The following is a 27049-nucleotide window of genomic DNA, read 5'->3' as shown; positions in this document are numbered from 1 at the left end:
GCCTTGGGAGGTGAACGTTCACTGAGCACCTTCTGAGTGCCAGGCAGTGTTAGGTGCTTGACCCACAGGTACCCTTAGTCCTCACAGTGTCCTATGGAGGAGCTAGGATTCCTGCTTGACAGACGCAGAGACTGGGGCTCTAAAGTGTAGATCACTTACCCACAACTGCATAGCTTGAGGGGCACAATAAGGATTTGGAAACAAAGCCTGGTTACTTTGAAGTGATCTGATTACAATGCTGACTTCCTAAGAGGTGGTAAATGTCGCTCTTGGTGAGAACTGTCACCTAAAAAGATGGTACACCCAGTCAGGGACAAGCTTGATTAATGCAGCATTTGATGATAGGCCCGCTGTGCACTGGGTCAGCCCAGTCTGGGCACAAAAATCTTGGTTACAGTTGTCAGGTGGGCAACCACACCAGTCAGAAACTGGGAAGGGATTTTTCACTTCATGAAGCCAGGCAAGAGAAGCAGATAAAGCACATTCACGCTGGGGAATGGAGCTGAGAACTTAGGCTTGACCTCACATTGCCTGGGAAAAACCTTGGTTGGGCAATTCAGTAGCTGTGTGACCCTCGGAAAGTCAATGAATCTCTCTGAGTCTCACCTTTCTCATCTGTATAAGATAATAATAGAATCTACTCCATTTAGTGTGAAAGTTAAATAAGATGATATACTTATTTAGCACAGCAGCCGGAATATGGCAATCACTCAATAAATTTTCATCACTACTATTACTTTCAGTCAGTTAACAATCAGAATTATACACAATAAAATATCTACAGTGGGGTAGACACTGACATCAACGTCCGATCTCTCCTTGCTAGGAACTGATGGACAGCCTTGATCAGGGATGGCTAAGGGAAGGGTCTTCCTTTTCCTGGGTTTTGCCCTTTATGCGGCTCCTGTTTCATGTGGCTCATGCCCTTTTCCCTCCCCGTGCCTGGGGGAAGGCCAAGGTTCCAGGCTGGTCAGTGAACACCAGCGTGATCACTGGAGCATTCCTAGGGGCTGCCATGGAGTCTGGCAGTAGTACCTCTGGGGTCTGAGGAAGAGAGCCACCAACTGGCCTACTCGTCCATGCCTCGCCTCTGAGACTGGTCCCCATCCTGGATTCAGTCCTTAATACTAATGCAAGAAATAACTAATATGGGCTCCAAGTCCATATATAACTATAAATATAGCCACCACCAACTGAATTTTGAAGGGAAAGATAGTTTCTTTCTTTACCACCACTTGTTAATATGTATGTAAAAGTTGCTACAGCGTATTCATCAGAGGTCTCCAGAGAAACAGAACAAATTGTGTGTGTGTGCATGTGTGTGTGTGTTTGTAATGAGAGAAATAGAGGGAGAAATTATAAGGCATTGGTTCACATGATTATGGACATTGGAAAGTCCCAAGAGTCCGCAAGCTGGAGACTCAGGAGAGCTGATGCTTCAGTCCAAGCTTGAAGACAGAAAAAACCCCTGTCCCAGGTCAAAGACGGTAAGGCAGGAGGAACTCCCTCTTTCTCTTGGGAGAGTCAGCGTTTTTGTTCTATTCAGGCCTTCAGCTGATTGGATGAGGCCCACCCACATTTGGAAGAGCAATCTGCTTTCCTCAGTTTGCTGATTTAATTGTTACTCTCATCCAGAAACACACTCACAGACACACCCTGAATAATGTCCGATCAGACACCTGGACATCCGTGGCCCAATCACGCCGACGCGACATTAACCACCATGTGCAAGGTACAGGTTTTCCTCCCTGAGCTGCAGTTGTGCCCCGCCCTGACTCCTCCATCTTCTGCCCATGATTTAGCCATGAGAAAGGGTGTATACTTGCTTGTTCTGATGGCAAGTCAACTTCCAGACTGAGTATGAGCCAAAAAGCTCCCCCTGTAACACAGCAGCAGCCCCACCCCGCCCCCACCCATGCCCGAATGAAATTTCCTGAGCAACATTGTCATGAGCTGCAGCAACACAGTGGGAAGGAAATAGCCAGATCTTTGTGGCCAGACCGGGTATGAATCCTGGTTCTACCTCTTTCCTGTTGGTGGATCTTGGAAATGCTACTTCTTCTCTTCAATCCTCAATTTTCTCATCCTTAAAATGGACATTATAATATCCTACACTTGGCGGGAAATCAAGACAATAAAAGTAACATGTGTACCCCCTGGCTGCTGTGGCTCAGTGGATTGAGCATCGGCCTGCGAGGCAAGTGTCGCTAGTTCTATTCCCAGCCAGGGCACATTACTAGGTTGCACATCAGGTCCCCAGTTGGGGGTGCAAGTGAGAGGCAACCACACAGTAAAAAAAAAAAAAAAAGTAACATGTGTAGAAGACTTAACATCATGAGGCATGTAGTTAGTGGGGCTTTGTCATTGTTGCCATGTAACCTCATCAGAAGTCCCAGGATGAATCTGCTAGAGTATGGTTTCTGCCCTGCACTTCCCCCTGCCTCACCCCTCAGGGTCCCCCTCAGCCCTGTGGGCTAACAGTCCCCCCATGGTGACTCTGATGCTATTCTTGCTGTTGGGCTTCATTAATTGTTTCTGAAATGGCTAGACACAGCCCTCCTGAGGCTTCTGCTGTGCTCCAGAAGAGCTTACAATTCTTCCCATTAAAAAATGAGCATCCTCAAGCCTTCATTTCTTACCCTAAGCCCCCTGGGGACATGTTTTTTTAAAACAATCATCAAAGCAGCGTAACCAGTTGACTCTGTCTTGAATAAAACAGGCTGTCCCTAATCCCATCCCTCTTGAGCTCCCTAAATGAGTTTCTGTCCCACTACAAATCAAGTCTTCTTCCCAGGGCATGAGACTGAGAACATGCTTAGCACCCGAAAGACACTCTGCTACCTGGCTTTTCCTCCTTGCTCCTCCTGGACTCCCCTCTGGTTCATTCTCACCCTCCTCTCTGTCAAACAATCTCCCAAGTTTCTTACTCCCCTGCCCCAATGTTGATATGATGGTGACAACTGATAACATGTATGGGACACTCACTAGGTGCTGGCATTGGTGTAAACAAGTTACCCATGAGAAGTTATTGACTTCCCACCACGAACCTAAGAAGTGCATATGACTGTTATCCTTACTTTTCACATGCAGTGACTAAGGCATCAGCATAGGTGACTAACTAACCTCATCCAAGATCACAGAAGTAGTGGACACCCACGCCCACCACGCATTAAGGAGCTTACAGCCATCCTTGAGCCCTTCTCCGCGCTCCCCCGACTCCCCAAGTCTTTACCAGGTCCTATCCCCTTCTGCCTCTTAACTTGCCCCTCAGTCCCTTCCTTTCTCTCATCTGCACGGTCCTGTTTTAGCACTGGCTCTCACTGCCTCCTGCCTGGATCCCCGCCCCTACAACCTCTCTGCTGGTCTCACTGCCAACACCACCCTGCACACAACCACATTCCACATTCAGTCCTTCACTCACCTATTGAAGTATTACTACGCAGCTATTATGTGCCAGGCACTGTAGTAGCTTTGGGGGTCAACAAAATGGTAAGATAGTCCCTGTCCCCAAGGAGCTCACTGTATTGGGGAAGTCAGACAGACAAACCAAAATAAATAAATACTCGGTGATAATGGAATGGAAGACAGTACAAAATGTAAGATGGAAACTCAGAGGAAGGATTACAAGTTTCCGTCTAATATGGTGTAACCATTAGGAGTGATATTGGCTGCAAATAGCTAGAGATTCAAAGAAAGTCATGGGTTTGTTCATTTCTTTGTCTATTTTATGTAATCAGAAGTTTGGAGGTGGGAAGTTGCAGGGGTAGGTCAAAGTTTCAATGATGTCATGGCCCATTCCTCAGCAACCCCTTTGGCTTGTCCTTCATGGTCACATGATGGCGGCTGCATCCCCAGCCATCGTGTCTGTGTTCAAGGCAAGGAAAAGAGGAAAGGCCAAAGGGCTAGACCAGCTCATGCATTACTTTTCTTTCTTTCTTTTTTAATCCAGACAGCTCTCGCTTTCCCAAAAGCCTCTTCTGCACACTTCTGCTTAGGGTTCATAGCCCAGATCTGGATTACATGGCCATCCTTAGCTGCAAAGGAAGCTGAAAAAGTATTTGACTTTTCAGGTCCTATAGTGGGAGGCAGCAAAGGAGGGGGCTGGGTGTGGTTTTTGGATAGCCAGGCCACATATGGTCAGGAAGGTTTCCAAGCAGATATGATGCTTTCTGTGGTTTAAAAGTGTCCTCCCAAAATTCATGTTAAGACCTAACCTCCAACATGATGGTGTTAGGAGGCTAGGATTTTGGGAAGTGATTAGGTCCTAAGGGATAAGGCCCTTATTAAAAGAGACCTGAGAGAGCTCCCTTGCTCTATTCTACCACATTAGAGGATGCAATGAGAAGTCCGCATCCTGGAAGCATGTCCTCACCCCACCATGCTGGCACCCTCACTTTGGACTTCCTACCTACAGAACTATGACAAATTTCATTGTTTATAAGCCACCCAGTCTGTGGTATTTTGTTATACTAGCCAGAACAGAACCAAGACATGCTTAAGTTGAGATTTGATTCCTAACTCATAACCCATAAATGAGTACCATGACTGATGCTCTGTTCTTGCGCAGAAACATTCTGAGTAAAACTCCATGAACAAAATTGCTATGCTACCATGATCACATACCGGTTGAACACACCTAACATTATCCACAGCCTCTCCTGTACGTTCTGCCCCCCGCCCCATCTGCCCTCCCCACCACCTCCTACATTCCCTTCTTTACCTGCACCTCCCACTGCAGGCCTTAGCTTAGATATTGTGTCCTCTTGGGAGCTGCCCCTGCCTCAGTGCTCCTTTTAGTGGATTTCCATGATCCCTCTAAGCTCCGTGGAGACACCATCATGTCTCCTGTTCTCTGCTGCGTCCCAGCCCCAGACTTTGTCCCCAAGTCCTAGAAGATGTTTAATAAAAAGCTGTGGAATGAATAAAAGTCACATATCCTCCATAAACCTATTATAGCATACCCACATTTTTAGGGAAGGGCCTTTACTCTCAGCCAAAGAACAAGTTGGCAAGCAAACAAACAAAAACCACACTAGAAATAAAGCCAAGAAGGAACAGGCTTAACCTTGACATGGCCCAATATCATGATGCTACTTCATGGTGAGGTCCATAGGTAACTCCAACACTGGAACCTAAATTAGAAAGAATACGACAAACCAATAAATTAGGCTGAGAAATGGTGCTCAAAGAACCTAACTTGGCTTCCCGGTTACAAGGGCCCAGTCCCCCTACCACAAACACAGCTTGGCACACGTGCTGACCCCCTTGGAGGGCTCACCCTCTGAGGGCCACTCCAATTCACCGTGGGAGCAAGGGAGATGAGATTCATGTGGCCCAGGGCCCCACATGTGCCAGGCACTTCACAGATGTCATCCCATTCCTCCCCACCCCCACCCTCTTAGGGAAATGGCTATGCTGCCTGTGGAAATGTGCTAAAAGGCTGCAGCATGCTGTGGTAACTAATAAGCCCCCCCGTGGCTAACCTCCATAGAAGATGGTTTCTCAGCCACACAGCATTCTGTGAGGTGGGCGTTCTTCTGCATGGCCCCGCTCTGAGCAGTGAGTAACTGGGCTCCGAGCTCCTGGGTGTGGCTCCACCAACCCCAAGTCCTTCAGTTCCAGCTGGAGAGATCTCTCAGCTGCACTTGCCATGAGGTCAAAAACATCTCTTTTCCAGCCTTCTGCTGAACCCATAGGTGTCTCATGGTAGCTTCAGCTCTTGTCTGCTGAGCGTTTTCATCCTCCAGATGGTCCTTCTGGACAGAATCCAAGACGGTCACACTGTCTTTCTCCCTCACATGGCTCATGTCTGGCCCATGGCAGACAGCCACACGTCCTTTGTTCTGAAAACTGGGGCGACGTCAGCCAACCAGCATAGAGCACTCTCCCTCATCTGCCATCAAGGCCCCCATCTCTATCGGGCTTATGGTTCTCCAGGAGAGAGTCAGTCACCAGTCCACTCTGTCTTCCACACGCAGAGGATGCATCACAAGCCTTGGAGACGGTGCCATCGAAGGCCTTCCCTCGTGACTGAGATGGCAGATCCCCTGTTTCTCCCCCTGGTGGGGGTGGGACTCAGCATGTTAACAGCAACCTCTGAAATATTCCCTTGTCTGCCATTAGAGCGGGTGCGGGAATGAAGAGCAGTAACACCCTTTTTTCTAGCTCCTATTTTCAGGGTCCTGCGTATCTCAGAGTCCCACTCACTTTGCAGTTTGGTCACTGACATGGATTTGGAGCTCTTTGCCAAGCGCGTGTAAGGGATGAAGAGTAACAGAATTTAACATATTCACAGGAGAAATGTAGATACGATGGACCATAGAGGAAGGGATAAAATCAATAGATGTTACTTTTTTTTTTAATGCTGTGAAAGCCTCCATGAAAGCAAATGACAGAAATAGTGGGATTTAGAGGCCACGAGATGTGGACTGATGAGAGACTGCATTAGGGGGCAGAATACTGGAGAAAAATGACAAGGTTCGAGGTGTGGTCATAGGTGTAAAAGAGATGAAGGTTATTGTAGTGGCAATAGTCTGGATAATGGCCCCCCAAGGATAGCCACATACTGATCCCTGCAACCTGGTAGTATGTTGTTACATGGCAAGGGGCACTTTCTTGAGATAAGATTATCCTGGGTTATCCAGGGGGGCTCCAAACATAATCCCAAGGTCCCTGTAACAGGAAGGCAAGAAGGCCAAAGGAGGGATTAGGAGAGGTGATGAGTGAAGCAACAGACTATTGTGATGCAAGGAAGGGCTCCCAGCCCAGGAACACAGGAGGCCTCCAGAAGCTAGAAAAGGCAACGGAGGGGATTCTCTTCTTTTTTAGAGCCTCCAGAAGGAACCAGTTCTGCTGACACCCCTACTTCAGTCCAGTGAAATTGTTTTTGCATTTCTGGCATCCAGAACTGTAAGACAAGACAATGAAGCTTGTTTTAAGCCACAAAGTTTGTAACAGTTTTACACAGCAGCCATGAGACTCTCCATAGCAGTCAAGGCCTAAATTCTGCAAGCCCATGGGAGACCGAGGTGAGGCTGCAATCCCCTCCAATGGTGAGAAAGCTACAGGTGGATGGCTGTTTTTAACAAATGGGAGGAGTGACTAGGAGGTGTCTGGTTGGAGCGAAGAGAAGCAGTATTTCCAGATAGCATGAGAGTCAGTGGAGGAGGGGTATCATTTCCCAAGGGAAAGGGTTTTCAGAGGAAGGAGTGGAAAGGTTCAGGTGAGAAGAAAGCAAGGAGAAAGGCTGAGCAAAGCACAGGGCAGTGTGAGGCAGAGAAGCTGGGCTTTGAACAGGGCAAGCTTTAAATAATGAGTTATTAATTATAACAGGGGGTGTCCTATAACAGGGTAAAAATCACTCTAAAGAACAGCTTAGGGCTGAGAGAAAGCATAGGAAACAACAGACCTGGGAGGGGAGGCCGGTGTGGTTGCCGCCCAGGTTGGCAGAGAGGTTCACTGGGTTGCTCTGCACCACAGCTGGTTCAGTCACTGAAGAAGCCGAATGCCCATCCTGGGTGCAGAGGACAGGAAATCACAGCAAGGAGCACTTGTATCAGTTTCCTATGGCTACTGTAACAAATGACCACAAACCTAACTGGCTAAAGCAACACAAACTTACTCTTTTACAGTCCTGGAGGTCAGAAGTTCCACATGGGTCCCACTGGTAGAAAATCAAAGTGTTGCTATACCTGGGTTCCAGAGGAGAGAATCTTTTTCTTTGTCTTTTTCAGCTTCTAGAAAGTCTAGTCTTTGAGTTACCAAAAACTCAACTTAGGCACTGGAAAACTCTATAACAATTCAAAAGAATATACTCCAACAGCAGTACATCTTTCCAGATAACCTTTAAAAGTAAAAAAATGAAGTATACACTTAAAACACTTGGCACAGTACCTAGAAAATAGCACTCAATAAATGTTTGCAATTATTTGGATTCCCATTTTTTTTTGATATTATCATTAATAAAATGATCCAAAGTGCATGGTTAATTAGTTGCTTTATATGAACATCAGCTATAATCTAGTTAAAAATTGGGTGAGATATTCTAAGTAAGTGTTATTCTAAGATGCTGGGTGATATATTCTAAGGTGGTGAAACAGTTCACACTACACTCCTAAGCCATTCTGAGAATAATTGGAGTGTGAGGCCAGTTGTCCGTTAAGGCTACTTATAACATTCAAACCAGGTGCTCGGCACATGAAAGAAACTTTTGTGCATCTTATGCAAGTGTGGGAAAAAATGCAGTTAGCTTATTCAAAATAGGTATCAAGTTATGGATAAAAAGCTACCAAGATTGATTGTTAGAAAAACCCTGTTCCACCTGACTGGACATGTTTCTCTAACAGAGGAACAAGTCTGCAGAGACTGTCAACGAAGGGAACATCAAGGGAAAGACTCTGTAAGAATCCTCATAGCTGGGCCTTTATATTGTCCTCACGCTGTTCAGTGCAGACATCATCCTGTCCAAGGAGATCAAAATCATAACAGTGGGAGAAGAGCATCCACACAAGTTCAGGGGTGGGGGAAGAGCATACAAAAAATCCACCGAAGAGGAAAAAACTTAAGAAACTTGTTTTAAAAACTCCTTGTATGGCATAACAGGAAATATCAAGATAACACAAAGAACACCAAGAAAACCACCAGTTAGCACTTCCGTTTTTGTTTTTTTTTTTTTGGCTTATTTTGGGAGAATTCCGTTTTCAACATGGTTTACTGAGTCCATCTCTCTCTCTCCTTTAGAAATGGTATAAAAATAATTATTGAATATCAAGCAATATTTGAAAACAAAAAGAACTGTTATTTAACAAGAAACTGTGAAGAAATTGCAGAAGAGGGAAAGGAAATTGAAAACGACAATGCATGATTTTCATACTGTGGCCGTCAAACCAGCATCAGCATCACTTGGCACTTGTTTGAAATGCAAATTCTTGAGCCCCACCCAAGACCTGATGAACCAGAAACACAGTTTGGGAACTGTAGAAACGTATCATTGACAAATTTGAATTAAGCAAATATATACTATCCATACTTTTCAATTGCTTGGAATATTTACAAATATTAACCAGGTACTTGGCAACAAAGAAATCGCTAAAGAAAACTCATTATTGTATTTGCGTTAGCATTTACTAGAGCCACATTCTTATTTTACTTGATCAGCTAGCAAGGAGGAAGACTAGATACAGGAGTCAGCAGAGCCTGAACAATTTAGGTGGTGATGGAACTTAACACAATTCATCGAAATAAGTAAGCAAATTTTCATTTTCTACAACTATAGAGAATGGATTAAATTGATAATACTGTATTTCAGTATTCCAGATACTTTTTAAATGAATACAACATTCAGCAGATAAACAGAAACCTTGTACTTGGCATTGAATGCAAACCCAAGAACTTTGCATGAGTAATAATAGCTCATGAGGAACCTGCTCATACTTCAAAAACTCTTAACTTCTTGAACCTTCATAGCAAAAGAAAGAGACATGCATTAATGTAAACAAATGTACATGACACCTTCCCCACCTGTTTAATTGTTTCCTGTGTTCCTTAGATCATCAAAAATAAATATTCCCCAACTCTTTTTCATTTTCTAACTGAGGAGTATAATAGCCAGCCTAGTTACTTGAAAATTCAAACTATTTCACATAATAAAATCATTTCTTGCCAAAATTTAGCATTCTTGCTGATAACCTCTTTTATTCTAAACTGTGACTGAATTTTTTGTTGTTGATAGTTTTTCTTTTTTCTCAAGTCTCCACAAATTCAGGAAATTGCTGTCATAGAGGTTATGTTCACTGACACAAATGCAACAAGACTAGACTACATTTAAAAATCCATGATGTGAAAAATACACACTCCAAAAAGATCTCTTAGCTTAAAGGAAATCAAAATAAAAGTTACATAAAATTTTTATAAGCTGGTGACAACTTAAACGTCCCCTAGCAGAGAAATGTACAAATAAATTGTGGCATATCCACAATTAAAAATGAATGAATAAAAGCTGCAAGCTGATATTGAATAAATAAAACAACTGGCACAATGAGTTATGAAACATTTGAAAACATGAAGAATACCATTACATTTTGTTTCTGGATAGTGCATATGTATTAATTGTATAACAACATGAAATTAAATGCTAAACAACATCTTCAGCACAGTGGCCACATCTGGAGAGGGAGGGATGGGATCAGAGGAGTATATACAAGCTGCTTCAACTGTACCTAATGTTTGGTTTTTTTATCAATAACTCAAAAAAATATATAATAATTAATATTTAATAGTGTGCTACATGTTTTTTTCCTGTTTTCCATGATTTTCTATGTTTGAAATATGCATGATATTTTAAAAATTAAGAATGAAAGACCACAAAAATCCCTACATAATAAAATCTGTGGAATGCAAAGACATCCAAAGGAAAACTTAAAGCCTAAAATGAACTTATCAAAAGAAAAAAAAAAAAAAAAAAGGAAGGAATTGAAAACATATGAATTAGCTTTGGGTACCACTCACCCTTGGCACATGTAGCATTTGGAGTAAGAAAACATCTTTGGACTTCAGCCAGCTATCTGTGGGAGACACAATTAGATACTCTTGATGAGGCTTTGACTGGAATGTCATGTTTGAAAGAGACATGCACAGATTCTGAATGTCACCAGGAAAGCTCTAAGGCCGATAAAAGCCTCTTTGAAAAATAGCCTGGTATCTTGCTTACATGGTTCATGGCAGTCTTTCCAGGTAAGGAATGAAGGTTGCTTTTTCTGGGAGATGGCAAACAAAGAACCTCCAGCCATTTGGGAGGACCTCGAGAACCTGAGTAATTCACCCAAATCTGTAGGTGTTGCAGGCAAAGTCTGATGGCAAAGATGTATTGTAGCTTGGCTTCTTAGCCCTGAGAGGCTAAGTAAAGCTCAATCTGGAGATTTGTTATGAAATTACAGCAAAGCAGATTTAAAAGAGCCTACATGATCAATTGTTATTTTTGTCATACTTATGCAAATAACAGGCCAAATTTATTGAAACTAAGCTTATGCAATTAATTAGTCTTAACTTGGCTATCTTTGATAAAGTGAGGTTGATTTTAGAGAGGAAAATTGTTTCGAGAGGAACCATAATGTACAATTGGATATTACAGATTCTAGTTTGGTAATTGTCTTTAAAGTTTTATTTTTCACCGGTGGACTGGACTGAATCCTGAACTTTTCTAGTGAAAGTATTTGGCTGCAACCCTATGGACTGATGTTTCATTTTTCCCCCCATCCTTTGCCTTGGAATTATTAAGAACTAAAACTTTTTTTCTGAGCCTTGCAGTTGCAGACTGCAGCTAGATGACATAACGTAAACATCAGAGAAATGATCACAACAGCTCATGCTTGGAAGTTTTCAGAGAGGATGCTGTGTAAACCACACAAGGAGCTTGCTTGAGCACCTGGTGACATCATCAGGGGCAGTTAGGCTGCAGTCCCGGATAATCTGTCAGATTGTCGCTGCCTGCTTTCTTTCCAGCAAATATGAAGCCCTGAGCCTTCACCGCGAGGTCTTCTTGACTGGCAGCCTTACAGACTCAGAGACTGGCATAAGCTTTGCTGTGATCATTACTTAGGTACAGGTATCCTGACCTACTGCTTCTTTTACCATTGCTGTGGTCTCTGCTTATAAATTGAACATGGAAAATGCCCCTTCTGAGACACAGGGACCATGGAAAAAGAAGTGGACATGTGAGATTGTAACACCCAATTGCCCTATTTCCCTCAAGATTGAGGGGTGAACAGAAAAGGGGGATATCAGATAGATGTTCCTTCTATCTGATGGCCTTCCAGCTAATAGCTCCTGTTATAGCTATGCTAATTGTCAAGGCAGCCTTGCTCTGAGAAATCACTGACCCTTGTGGGGGCAAGCAATGGGTTAATTGAAGGAACAAAGGGGAAAAGGGGTGGGGGGTGGGGGGTGGAGGCAACTACCAGAGCAACTCAAGAGCCGGTAGGAGCAAGGGGAATGGGAATGGGGATGGGGATGGGGATGGGGATGGGGACAGGAACAGGGAACAGGGATTCCTGGTCCTCCTTGTGGGCCCGCAGGAGTCCCACCCACACTTCTGCAGGCATGCTTTTAAAACTTGCCAACCACACATTTCAGTGAGGGTGAGTTTGCTTATTAACATATTCAGTAGGTTGTTTGCTTCTCATTGCTTTTTCCCCCATCCGGTTAGTTAAAGTATCCTGCTGGTCTGGGCTAAGGCCATTAACATATCCTGTGGGAACGGGCTAGTCCATTAACATATCCAAGGTCCAGGTGTGCATTCTAGCTGCCTCCATATTCTGACACTATTTAACTAGAGGAATTCTGCTTAAGGCTTGACCAGCCACTTTGTCAGTGAACAGGGGGAGAATACGAACAAAAAACTCCAGGTTTCAGATCAGCAGGATCAACCAGGAACAAAGGGATTTAGAAATTTTGTGCTTTACCTCAGACTTCTTTTCAATGCCTGGCTGTCTACAGCCTCCATCCACCTCTTTGCCTCACCCACCCTCCTGTTATCAGTGGAACACAACTTCCTGTGGTATCACGAGTAAAAGAATTTCCTGAGACCCGCAGACAGGAAGATGGGGCTCCAAGGTAAATTTTATTGATGTGTAAAATATAGGGAGTTCCTCTCCTGACTTCCGAATGCCCCATCTCCATCCATCTCACCATGAAGAAAGTCTAATCTTATCTTCAGTAGGGCCAATATAAAGGCCACTGCCCAGAGTTGCTCTTTCACATCACAGTCCAGTCCTGCATCCAGCTAGCTTAATGCGTTTCTAGCTGCAGTCCACGGTCATGCTGTGGTATTCAGGCTCCCTCCTGGAACCTGCATGTGGCATCTGCATGGCATTGGCCACACAGCTGCTAAGGCCACATGGTCATGGAGAGAACAGGCACATGCACCATGCGAATGCAGGTCACCCGTAGTGGGGGGGGGGGGCGGTAGGGAGAGCGAGAGAGAGCACGTGCTTATTTGTTCCCCTGGAATTATGTTAGTTTGGGCTTGGGACAAACCAGGTGCTTTTTCAAAAGTACCAATCAACTTCCCAAGCTTCTGATAGGTTTGCACGCCCCACTTAGACTCCCAGTCCTCTGTGGCCCAGCACCTCCTTCTGCACCACCCCTCCCCTAAAATCCGGTACGAGAGGAGGGAAGGGAGGAGTGTTGATGCCCTCCGCAGAGCACAATGCTGTGGTCCCCTGGCGTGTGATAACCCGTAGTTTCCTGGTGAAGCAAACAGGTTCATGCTCCCCAGTTTATCAAGCTCAATGGCTAGCTCCCTTTGCTCCCCTTTCTTAATAATTAATAAATAGCTGAACACCAACAGTAACACTTCCTTCCCTTGATATATAAAATGCCTCAATTTTGAACTCTTAATATGGATTTAAGAATTAATTATCCCATCTTCTTAAGCTAGGCCTTTCTATCAATAAACCTTATCTTATTCCAAAACTCTAGAGTATTGAATAATGGCCTTTCCTTTGAAGCATCAGGCACATGAACTTTGTACCTGTAACAATTTTAGTAATCAAAACAATTTTAAAATTATGTATACATCACTGGTTCATGAGAAAATGTCAAATCTGGAAATGCTCTGATTTGAAAATGAAATAAACTCAGAAGGGTATATGAAACTATTGTTGATAAGTTAGTTTCTTTATATTCAGGAAAGTTAAAAGATAATAAATTCTGTTTTGGTTATAAACAAAATATCGACATTAAAATAATGCCATGATATTTTTTAAAAACAAAAATGAATTAAATTTGAAGACAAGAAGTTGGCAAAGTAACAAAATAAATCCAAAGAAAATAAAAGAAAAGAAGTGATAAAAAGTAAGCAAATTAATCATGAAGCAAAATACAGCAACAAAAAAGTGCTGATAGAGTTGCCCTGTATATTAAAAATTATTGGGAAAAAACACTCTAGACCAGTAGCTCTCAGATTTGTGGTCTCAGAACTCCTTTCACTTTTTTTTAACTGAAGTACCATTAACATACAATATTTTATTGGTTTCATGTGTACAACATAGGGTTTGTCATTTATATACCTACAAAATGATTATTGTGACAAGTCTAGCACTTATGTCACCATACAAATTACCTTAATGACTATACTCTATGCTGCCCCTTGCAGCCCTGACTTATTGTATAACTTATAGTTTGTTCCTCTTAGTAACCTTCGTGTATTTCACCCATCCCTCTACCCCACTTCCCTCTGACAATCCCCAGTTTGTTCTCTGTACCTATGAATCTGTCCATTTGTTTCTTAGACTCCACATGAGTAAAATCATATGGTATCTGCCCTTACTTATTTTTATTAGCATAATACCATCAAGGTAGGTCAATCCATGTTGTCACAAATGTTGATTTCATTCTTTTTTATGACTAATATTCCATTATATGTCCCTTACACTTTTAAACACTTGTCTTTGTTATATCAATATTCAATATAAGAGAAATTAAAATCAAGAAAATTTTTAAATATTCATTTCTTATTTTAGAATACCAACATAATGTAACCCGCCCCACCATTTTTGACATTGTTTCTATAAATGCTGACTGACTTTGGCTAATACATAGCTTGTAGATAAACACAGCATGTTTGTACAAGAATTCTAGGATCAAACTTCAAAAAAAGCAGACTCTGACCTTCAGGCATTCCAGCTCCAGAATTGCTGACCTTCAACCGTAAAACCAGGATGACGCACACGAGACCATCGCTTGACAAGTTTCAAGGTACTCATCAGAACACTGTGCTGGGCTGCAGGCAGAGAACTTTTCAACCCCTGCCCCTTGACCTCTGTTCAGTTCCCCTCTCCCTCCTCAGAAAAACCTTTACCTGAACTGGGATGTTAAGATGGACTTTGGGACAAGAGTCCCCCCATCTTCTTAGGTGGCCAGCACTTGAATAAACCCTTTCTTTACATCAGCACCTGATCTCAAGTATTGGCTTTGGAAACAGCAGAGCTAACCCTGCATTTGGTTTCAACAATGAGTATGTGTTTGTGAAATAGAACATTTTTCAAACAAATGAACCAAAAAGATGCAGTGAGAAAGCTTGCATTGCTTTACATGTTTGCCAGTTTCTTTAATATCTGGCTTAAGAGAAGACAGCTGCTCTGCATTCCATCTGTTGTATTAAGTTGTTTCAGTTAAAGTATATAAAGAAAATCTGGCCTCGTATAGATACGTTATTGGAAAACATTAAAGTAGCCATTTCAGATAATGAATATTTTTTTGCTACTACAGCAAAACTCAACAAGTGGCAATTTCTTAAAGATTAATTACAATATGAAGTTTGACTCCCTATCAATTTTTTTGCACTGTAATACACTAAAATTCATTATTTTATCTTGCTCTTTGGGGGGATCTTTTACCCACGCATGATTCTTTAACACTGTGCATTGAAATATTGGTTCACTGAGTTATGCAGATCTCCCAAATGTTGACACATTTCATGACACATACCCCCAAATTATTATCATTAATAACACTACTGATCTCACCAGAAAAAGACATTCTTAAGTGAATCCGTTAGTTTTTACTGCAAGTGAATAATAGTGAAAATACAATAACTACTAATAGTTTGGAACCACTGTTTTGATTTTTGTTGAAGCACCAGTGATTTTATCCACATTGCTTTAGCAGCATCAGCAAAAAAGGCAAATAACATAGTATTGTGAGAGCCGTTTTGACCTTGATGACTGACTCCTATAATGGGATCCTGGGGATGCCCAGGGCTCTGCGGACCTTCCTGAGGCTAACAATCCCTTGGGAAGTACAATCAGGAGAAAATGAGATGGCACACTAACATCTGGAACAAATGAAGGTCAAGAAAACTATACATCCCTGGGCACGTAGCTCAGTCAGTTAGAGCATCCTCCCAAACCCCAAGGTTGTGGATTTGATCCCCAGTCAGGGCACATACAAGCAGCAACCAAAGAATGCATAAGTAAGCGGAACAACAAATTGATGTTTCTCTCACAGTCTATTCCTTACTCTCTAAAATCAAGTAAGAAAAAAAATTTTAAGCTGCAATTTTTTAAACTATAAGAATGTACATATATAATTATGTGACTATATATTCAATATATGAATGAGTCTGAGTAAGCAAATTGAGCCAGAAGGCTTAAGTTGGAAATTGGAATCCTCTTTCCTTTTAGTAGCTGTGAGACCTTGGACAATACAATCACTTCCCTGTGCCTGTTTCCTTAGCTATAAAATGGAGATGATGGTAAAAGCACCCCCAATAAATTTTGTTGAGAATTAGTTAATGTAAGTAAAGTACTTAAGAAATGTCTGGCATGTGTAAGGTTGTATAAGTGATATGTGTTAGCTGTCTTCTCAAATTCTGCCAATGAATATGAAATGGCCCGATTTTCAATGAAAACATGACAAAAACTGAGTCAAGAAGAAATAGAGAAATCTATCAACCAGCTGGTGAAACAGCCTAGACGTGGTCTTGTTTTTCGACTGCACTCTGCAACACTTCCCTCTTAAGCACATCCTGAGCAGATCCCATAGTTGCCCTGGGACTTTGGTTAATATGAGTCCAGCCCAGCCCAGTTTAATAACCCATCTCCCACCTCCCCCCAGTTCAGGCTTGACTGCTGGCCTTAGTCTGTTCTTTAACCCCTCTCATTTGCCCGCCCTTCTCTGGAGACCCAGATGGTGAAGGGAGAAAGGGACAAACCTCTTTATTCAACTGAGGATGCAACTACAGCCCTTTCCTGGCAGTCACTTCTTTTCCTGTACACACCATCGAGGGAAGACCCCGTGAGTGACAGGTGCCCCTGTGCAGTCTGTCCTGGAGAGCAAGACACATGGAAAATCTGGCCCTGGCTCCAACTGGGCAACACAGCTACTGCCCGCTGGTACACATCCTACCACCCCTCGCTGCTGGGTGAACATCTGCGAGCAGCTCAAGCCTGGATGCTTTACACAATGTCACCGACCTCCAGGGAACTCACCAGGTTTGTCACACTGAGCAAGGTTACAGCTTGCTTCATAGGCATCCCCTCACTCCCAACTTCCAGGTCTCTCCATTCTGTTGTGGGGGAGCAACAGGTCTGCTCCCAACTATGGTGGTCATTCTCCTCCCTGTAGGTTCTCCCCAATCTGAGTGTTTTCTTGGGGCTTCCTGCCTCGATTGGCTGCAACTTGGAAGGGGAGCCACTAGAGATCGAGGAACCATGGCTCCCTCTTAGTTTTGATGCTCCCTTTCTCTCCAGTGATCTTACAGTACGCTGGGCAAAGTCAGGGGATGAATGAGGCAAGTGGGCTAGTGTGGCCTTTCATCATTCAGGGCAATTAAGAAACAGGATTCTTAACCCAGAGAGGAATGGGCTTTGAGAAAGCAGTGAGCTATCTTGATGTATTTGAATAATGGAGTAAGAGTGTGATATGCTTTTCCTATGAGTCTGGAGAAAGGAAGTAGGACAAACTGATGCAAGTAATGGGAACAGAATTTTAATATAACGTAATTACTATTAACTAATACAGCTATCCCATATTGGAATAGGGATGTTGTGAACTTCCTGCCACTTCAGAGGCAAAAAGATGAATGTGTGTTTGGTTGGGATATTGAGGAAGGAGACACAAATTAATAAGACACTGAACTGAGTCCTCTGAGTCTCTTGCAATTATTTTATTTTTTTAAAAATCCAACATGGAGGGAGATTGAAAAACAATACAATTATACAATTCTTCTTAGGAACTAAGCTCTGAAGGGAGAGAAGAGGAGCAAGAAAAGGCAGTAAAATAGAAGACAGGATTTCTATTTGTTTGTTTTTCAGGTGGTAGAGACATAAGTATCTTTATAGGCAGAGAGAAGGAAAAAGAGGGAAGATGCTGATACAGTATTTGGCCTTCAGATCAATTTTCCAGTGGTTTGCAGAAAGCAGCTAGGTAAGGCCTGGGGACGCCCAGACCTTCAGGCAGTCATCCCTGGCCAATGGCAGTCTCTTCACTTTATCTCTATATGCCTTAGAAATACTATTTGTTACATGTGCTATGAGGTGAAAAGATTGGGAAGCAATACTTGAGGTCATTTTCAAGCTATCAAAATAAACTTCATCCATTCATTCACTTAAATATTTGAGCACAATTAAATGTCAGGCACTATCTCAGAGCTGGGGATAAAGCAAAGAACAAAAGCGGTGATTCCTGCCCTCATGGAGCTTACTCCCTGGTGGGGGACTGGGTATGATCAAGTACATATTGGAAGACTATAAGTGCTATAGGCAAAAATAGGTGGAGGGACAGGAGGCAGGGGGATACTGGATGATCAAGAAAGACCTGATGAGAAAAGCATCATTTAAACAGATCTCAAGATGGTGAAGGAGCAAGTCAAGACTTATATGCAAGAAAAGAAAGTTTTATGCAGAGAGAACAGAAAGCGGAGAGACCCCATGGTAGAAGCGTGACTGAAACAGCATGGGAGGCCAGGTATTTTAACGCTTCAATACTCAATGGCCCAAGATATTTGTCGGTGGTTTTTTAGCATCTGAGGGGGCTCAGTTTTTCAGCCAAATTTTTTTTTTTTTTAAAACAACTGTCTTCAACAAAAAAGGTAACACATGTAAACTGTAACATAGTGCCGGGCAAGAAGGAAACTAAAATATTAATTATTATTTAAAATAACAGTAACAGTAAAAATAAAGTAGAGCTCCTCAACCTGAAGTGGGGGTGGTAAGTCTGAAACCCTCACTATCACTTTGTCCCTCCTATAACCCACAGCCCCCCTGGACGAGGCTGACACCCACCGCACAGAAGCACAGCGAAGACGCGCTCCGGCAGAGAACTGGATAAGCAACAATACCTGTATTATCTTGTCAGAAGGTTGAAATGACTAATTGTGTTCTAAATTATGTTGTCTGTAGACCTAATAAAATCTGTTAAAGCTTAATGAAATCAGAACAAGTCTGAATAATAAGCATCCCTTTATTTGCTGAAGCCATTACAAAAACCGATTACATTAGCAACAAAAAGTGTTTTCTTGAGTTGAAGTCAGAGGCAGTTACTCCCCAAAATGTTTAAAACAATGTACAATATCAGTATTAAAATGTTAAATTTTATATTGTCTTTACCACCTTTGATCTTCTGAACAATTTTACTGAGCAAAATAAGATAAAAGATTACATGTTTATCTTCAGGAATGTAAAGGTCTAATTATTCAAACAGTTTTTATTATAAAACTAAACTCTGAAGGTGTCTACAGAGTTGGCTTTTTTATCTTTAAATCAGTAGTCTAACAAGGATTAGAAAAGACAAAACTCTGTTCAGTGTTTCTGACGAAGTAGAAAGGGTGAAAACATAAATAAGGCTTTAATTTGGCAAAATATAATACAATGCCTCCTGTTATCCTTGAATGAACAGTTTCCCAATTACTTCACTCTGCAAAAGATCAGAAAGAAAGAAACTCATTTTAAAACAAAGAAACAAAAGGCAACCAGAAACATCTGTCAAGCACCAAAGTACGTTTTCCATTTGATCTAGCATGGTCCTTTTGACTAGGACTAAAGCAACTAAGATTAACTGTAATCAAAAACAAGAGAAAAATCTCAGAATTCAGAAGAAGCTTTTACATGGATTTTAAAATATGTGACCCAAAACCTCAGACTAAACTGAGAATGATGTAAGGATTTTAAAGTTCTATTAAAAAGCATTTAAGAGAACAACCTTGAGAATCCAGTTTTATTAGTTCTACTTAAGAGAAATGTGAAGCTATTAAGGTGAGTAGCACTGAAAAGAGAGGCTGAAAGTTTGATTTTGTTTTGGGAAAAATTAAAGATATTTTGGGTATAACTGAAGAAACTTAAATATGGGTTTGATACTGGATGATATTATAGAACTACTGTTTTATTTTTGGAGATGTGATAATGATACCGTGGATTTGTAAAAGAATGTCTTTGTTCTTAGGAGGTGCATATTGAAGTGCTTAGGAATAAAATGTCATCATGACAGCTGAATGTTACTTTCAAATGGTTTGATAGCAACAAAATATACACACATGTATAGAGAGATGAAGCAGGTTAAGGTGTGTAAATATATTATTCTTTCAACGTTTCTTTATGTGAGAAAAATTTTCAAAATAACAAGTTGAGGAGAAAAGAAGCAATTAGAAAGTTAAAAAGGAAAGTTATCACCGGCTATCATGTTCTCTAAAACAAGACTAATGGTTGATCAGAAAGTCTACACAGTCCACTAGTACATTAAACTAGAAAGTGCTATGTAAACATATTACACAAAATGAGAACCTGGTCCATACGATAGTTACATGTAAAGTGTAGAAGTAAAAACTAAATAAAAGCAGTTTTTATCTGTTAACTTTGTACTCCAGTAGCACTACAAAAAAACTTTTTTCTTTTGGGAACAAGACACAATGCATCACAAAGGAGTCTGTTTGTCAGTGGGAGAAGGGAGAACACACAGTATACAAAACACACACAAAACTTCATCTCAGCTTTTTCTGGGTAACAGTGAGCACCTCTCCAACTCACTACCAAAAAATCAAATACCAACTTTAGGAAAAAGTCAGAACCGACTGAAGAAACTCTTAAGAGGCTGGTGACAAAGGACTGGACAGAATGTGGAGAAAAGAAAGAAGTGACAAAAGCAATCAAAGCACACAGCGCCTAAATCAGGGATAACAGAAGTACTGATTAAGTGCAGGCCTGGTCCTGGCCGGTGTGGCTTGGTTGGTTGGAGTGTCGCCCCAAACGCCACAGAGGCTGTGGGTTCACTTCCCAGTCAGGGGCTGCGTGGGTTGCAGGTTTGATCCCCAGTTGGGGAACATATGAGAGGCAACCAATCAATGTTTCTCACACCGATGTCTCTAAAAGCAGTGAAAAAATATCCTTGGATAAGGATTTTTTTTTTTAAGTACAGGTCCTGGGCCCAAAGCATCTCGATTTAAATTCCAGCTCACCCAGCTACCTACTGTGATCTTGGGCAAGTTACAGAACCAACTTTGGGTCTATTGTAAAATGGAAATTAAAAAATTAACAATACCACCCTCCCTACTGTGCTGGGTTGCTGTGAAGATGAAATGAATAACAATGACTATGTGTTAGAAGCATGCTCATGCTTAGAGGCATCTCAAGAAACAGCCATTAAAATTATCGGGAGAGAAATGGGGGAAAAATAGGACAACTGTAATTGAAAAACCAAAAAAAAAAAAATTATCATCCTCCCTGCACAGGATTCCACACACTGGTTCCAAAGTAAGGAACCCTGAGTGTTACGGTCTGAATGTTTGTGTCCATCCAGATTTCAAGCTGAGATGCTAAGCCCCACGGAAAATGATGCTTGGAAGTAGGGCCTTGGGAAGGCTCCACTGTCATGCATGGGATCAGTGCACTGAGAAACCATACCCCAGAGACCTCCCTTGCCCCTTCCCCACGTGGGCACACAGTGGGAAGCTGGTCATCTGTAAACCAGGAGGCAGGCTACCCCAGACATTGAACCTGCTGGTGCCTTGACCTTAGACTCCCTAGCCTCCAGAACTATGGGAAATAAATTGTTGTTGAAGCCATCCAGTCTATGGGATTTTTGTTAAGAGTGGCCCAAACAGATCAAAACACTGGGGTGATGGTAGGTATACAACACTCAGAACACTAAGAAGGCAGGCAAATATGAAACAGAAGGAAAAGTAGATACCTGAAAGGAGAGTGTATGCTAAAGCCGGCCAGAATATAATCATTCTGTACATGTGAGACAGAATGCCCCTGTGATAAAAACGGCAGTCCATCCCAGCTTTTGCTGGACACCTATCCTACCCAGAGGCCTCTGTATGTGCTTAGTGTTAAGTATGGGTTCTGAAAGGGAAAATTCAGTGATGAGTTGCCCCTTTGTGTTGCACAGGCCACTCACTAATCTCCAGGATACCACGATTACTTTGGCACCAATAGCTTTGAAAAAAGAATATCTGAAGTATTCAGCGCATATTGGAATATCCTAATTACCCAAGACAGAATGATTTAAGTCATTCTTAAAACAGGTAAAACCAAGGAATCAGTCAACCAATCAATGAATTTTACTCACCAGCTGAAAAACAAGTGATTTAAAAAATACGTATATTTTAAATTTACTTTTAATTATAGTTGATACATAATATTATATTGGTGTGAGGTATACAACAGTTATTTAACATTTATATATACCTTACAAAGCGATCACCACAAGTCTAGCAATCATCTGTCAGTGCTCATAGCTATCATGCTACTGACCTTATTCTCTATGCTGTATGTTACATCCCTGAAAGTCATTTTTCAGTGCCAACAAATCTGGGCTTTCCCAGGTAATATGGGCAATAAAATTTCATAACATGGTTAGTGATGGGTCTATCTTCAATTAAGACCATCAATTCAGAAGTTAAAAATGGATCTGATTAGCTATGAGCAAACACACACCACCACCCCCTGCTTCCAATTTAAAGAAATTGTGATGACCTGATTTGCAGTTAAGAATCTTAACTTAATAAAAACATTAGTCACTTTATTTTACCAAGTCATTTAAAAAAGAATTGCACAGGTATTTTATCAGAACTTAGAGGAGTTACAGACATTATAGCAATGAACAAAACCTAGGTAAACAAGTTACCAGAGCATCTGTTTTATGCAGGGGTCAAAGGAGACAAAAATAAAGCCCATTACCCCCCAAGCTACCTGTACCAAAATATGTACAAAATAACAATAAAAAACCCCAAGAATGCTAAAGCTGTCATCTGGAGGTTCTGAAAGAGATAAAGAGGACATATTTCCACTAGGGCAACGAGTGCTCCTGTATTTATGATAAACACGCGCTACACATACATTCACATTCTCATGTTGTGTCAATTACCCGCAGACAGACAGTAATACTTCAGTTACTCTTACCTAATACCTGGTAGTGTTCTTTTTCCTTTGTGAGCTGTTGGTTTACTGCCTGAAGCAACTGTTGCAACTGTGTTACAGTCTGATTTAGACTTAGAGACATTGTCTCCTTCTCAGAAGACTCCTTGTAAAAAAAAGTTAAAAGAAAAAAAAAGAAAAGGAAGCAGTGAAAAACTCCAAACACAAGAAGAGGGTATTTGCATTCAAAACCAGAGAAGTTTTATGTTAAATACAACATGAAAAATCTGAAAACTGACATAAAAGTCACAATAAAACCACATAGAGAAAGTGCTTGCTATCTAGTGATGCAAATTAGCTTGCACCAGAGAAAGCTGTCATAAATGTTGTCACTGGGTCACACAGGGAAAAATCTAGACTCTCTAGCAGATATAAATTCATTTCTCTTCTCATAAAAAACTTTTCAGGGCACCAAAGAAGAGAACATTCATAACAACAGTAAAAATATATTGAACTCTTTCTAAGTACTAAACACTGTTGTGTTACCAGCTATTTTAAGTGTTTTATATAGTAACTGACTTATTCCTTTCAACAATCTTACAACATAGGTACTACTAGCATTGCCTGTTACAAATGGGACAACTAAAGCACAAAGAGGCTAAGGAATTTGCCCAAAGTCACCCAACCACTAAGTAGCAGGACTAGGATTCTAATCAGGCAGTCTAACGGAGTCTATACTCTTAAGCAGTATACCATCATACTTCCCAACACAAACCTTTAACATAATATCTCACTAAGCTGAAGTCAAATTAACCATCAATAAAAACACTGCATTTCAGAGGTAGGCAGGCTATCAGTTAAGAAAGCAACGTAACTGGTGGAAGTATATTACAAAGGCATTTTTAAAGTCACAGATGGATCTTATACATGTTTTTTTCTTCACATCACCCCAGAGATTTGAAGTTAAAGAGAATGCATACCGTTTCTGGAGAAACATCACTGTTCTCAATAACAGTAGTGTCTCCGGCAGCTTTTACTATTTTTGACTGGATAAGATCGAGTGACTGTTGAGCCTGTAAGGAAAGCAACATATAGCCTCCAAATACCACAACTGATCATTAAATGTATACAAGACCAAAAAAAAAAAGGAATTTTCTTATATCTTTCACAGAAGATTAAAGCTCTTCTAAAAACACAATGTAAAGCCAACCTATTGAGTTTTTTCTCCACAATGAAAACAGCTTCCTCCCTCACCAAGATTATAAAAACACATGGCTCACTGTTTTAAACAGTTCAAACAATACACAGTTGATATTAGGTTAACATGAGTCTCACTCAGGGGTCACCCAAGTCTGGCCACAGCTTGTGTTTGTACAGCTCACAAGCCAATAATGGTTTTTACATTTTTAAAGTTTGGGTTCAACAAACAAACAATGAACAGTATGTGAGAAAAAGCGTATGTGGCCCACAAATCTTAAAATAGTTTGCAGTTTTGCTGACTCCTGGTTTAGAACCCTCTTCTCTGTATACAAGGACAAACAATAAACTGGCACACACACACACACAAAATACACACACACACACACACATATACACACACACACACAAACGCTCTTTAATATACATGTTGTTTTACAAAGTATTTTGTTAACTTTTTTCATGTCAATAAATATGTGTATTTCCATTTAAGTGTTACACAGTATTTCTATGTGACCTATTGTTGATATTTTAGCCATCATAAATAACACGGCATATCCATTATCTTTCAGTACCTGTTTAATATCCTTAAAATACCTTCTGAGAAACTAAACTGCTAGGCTAAAACTGCATGTTTTATATTTTTGATCCAGGGGTCCAAAATTAAAATCACATATCAAAGTAAACTAGGTCCCTCAGCCTTGACAACGAACCATGTACCTAAGTTTTGAGCTCCAAAACAAACTTCTTAACATCACATTTTATCTACTGGTAACAATAACATGAAAATAATTTGAAGCAATTCTGGATTCCTAGACTTTTGAATAACATTTTATTGAACCAACAAAATACTGAGTTGGCCAAAAAGTTCGTTTACTTTTTTCTGTACAATGGCTCATTCGAAACAATTTTGTTATGATTGTATTGTGACAGCTGCCACATAAGCATTCATTAAAAAACAAACAAACAGACATCAAAACGGGTGAATTTTTGTGCAGCCACTCTAATATTGAAGATGGAAGAAAATAAGCAATGTTTTCGGTGTATCATGCTTTATTATTTCAAGGAATGTAAAAATGCAACTGAAATGCAAAAAAGGATTTGTGCCATGTAGGGAGAAAGTGCTGACAGATAGAATGTGTCACAAGTGGTTTGCGAAGTTTCTTGGTACTACTGACATTCTGGCCAAACAATTCTTGGCTGTGGGGCTGTCTTATGCATTGGAAGGGGTTTAGCCGCACCCCTGGCCTCTACCCACTAGAAGCCAATAGCAGGAGATGGCTGACATACTCAAAATATCCAAATTAATAAAGTTATTGGTGAAAATAAAATATGTCTTTTATTTTATGGAAAAAACAGACAGACTTTTTGACCAACCCAATATTTAGTTCAACTTTTGAAAAAGTCACATATTTGTTATGACTATATATCCCATGAACATAGTTATAGCACTAAAGCACCTTTCATAATAAGCACATGTGAATTACACTTTGAAAAATACCTCAAAGTTACAAATAATTTGTCAACCTAATGCAAAAAATAAAACATGTAATCCTAAAGACTGCCTATTTACATGAGATTAAGAAAAACGTATTTCTACAAAGAAATAAATGAAAGGAACAAACTCCTGATACATCAAAGGTCTATATACTATATCTTTTAGGTCCATGAAGATAGACAACTACATAAGCTAATTCCCCCCAAAATATATGGATGCAACCAATTTTTTAAAAAAGATTAACTTCAATTAAATTTAAAGTTTATTCTGTACTTTATAAAGCAATTAATTATATAAATGTGAGGAAATGATAAAGCAAATTAAGACTAAAAAAATACCCAGCAATCCCACTTCTGAGAATATATCTGAAGGAACCCCAAACAGTAATTTGAAAGAACATAAGCACTCCTATGTTCGTTGCAGCGTTATTTACAATCACCAACATATGGAAGCAACCCAAGTGTCCATGAGTAGATGAGTGGATAAAACAACTATGAGATATTTACACAATGGAATTCTACTTGGCTATAAAAAAGGAGAAAATTTTAACCTTTGCAACAGCATGGATGGACTTGGAAAACATTATGCTAAGTAAAATAAGCCTGTGAAAGAAAGATAAATACCCTATGATTTCACTCATATGTGGACTCTAATGAACAAACTGAAGTAACAATCAAAATAGAGACGGACTCATAGATAAAGAGCAGGATGACAACTAAGGCGGGGAGAGTCGGGGGTGGAGAGATTGAACAAAAAGGAAAAAAGGCTCATGGACGTGGACAACAGTGTGGTGATTGCGTAAGGGAGGGGGTACAAGGGGACTAAACGGTAATGGAAAATTAAAAATAAAAAAAAAAAAATAAAGAATGTAAAAGCAAGCCAAAATGTTCAGTTCCAAAAACTCTATAACAGTTTAACAAATTAAATAACGCAAAAACCTAAGTGCAGAATTGGCAGTATGTTTGCTTAAGATCCAAGGCACGACAGCATGATGATGTAACATTTTCTTACCTTATGCAAGTCACCAGCTACCTTCCGTCTTTCACTTTGTTCAGTTCTAAGTTTTGTGAGTGTTTCATTTAACTGTGTTTTTAACTGTAAAATAAAGGAACACAATAATCAACTTTATTTTCATCCTTCTTTGCTTGTGCTTAGACCTCTACGACTGAAGAATGAATAAGAAAGAACGGACTCTCTAGCAGTTACTATGCACAGTGGATAAGCCAATAGGCTGCACCAGATGTAGGGAAAAGCTAAGCAGTGCAGGTTCCCACATATAAAGCTAAACATAAGAAAAGCCACAGAAACAAACGAGAGTTCAGAGTAGAAAGCTGCAAATGTAAAAACAAAACTATCAAATTCTAGTAAAATGCCTTTCAAAACTGTTACTATTCACTATTCATAAAGTAGTTCATATTTAAATGATTCCAAATTAAAAGGCAAGTATTCAGAAATTTTACTAATTAGTTTTTAAAGACTTTCTTGACCTACAGAGTCAAGAAAA

At 40.7% G+C, this 27049-nt stretch overlaps 1 protein-coding gene across 1 annotated transcript in view; it reads right to left on the bottom strand.

Annotated features, from left to right (window-relative positions):
• Positions 1 to 19325: 19325 nt before the first annotated feature.
• The window catches only part of KTN1 (kinectin 1), a 100036-nt gene continuing 92312 nt past the window's right edge, over positions 19326 to 27049 (bottom strand). The window contains exons 41-44 of the mRNA XM_090270915.1: positions 26557 to 26640; positions 23831 to 23923; positions 22896 to 23016; positions 19326 to 19413 (exon numbers count right to left, since the gene is read on the bottom strand). Coding sequence (XP_090127041.1) covers positions 19409 to 19413; positions 22896 to 23016; positions 23831 to 23923; positions 26557 to 26640 — 303 coding nt within the window. The 3' untranslated portion in view covers positions 19326 to 19408. The remainder of the gene's footprint in view (positions 19414 to 22895; positions 23017 to 23830; positions 23924 to 26556; positions 26641 to 27049) is intronic.

This window comes from Furipterus horrens, unplaced genomic scaffold (assembly GCF_987537825.1).
Source record: "Furipterus horrens unplaced genomic scaffold, mFurHor1.1.pri manual_scaffold_3, whole genome shotgun sequence".
In the NCBI taxonomy this organism is placed as follows: domain Eukaryota; kingdom Metazoa; phylum Chordata; class Mammalia; order Chiroptera; family Furipteridae; genus Furipterus; species Furipterus horrens.
Note: the sequence above shows the minus strand (reverse complement) of the source record. Positions and strands in the feature narration are given on the sequence as shown.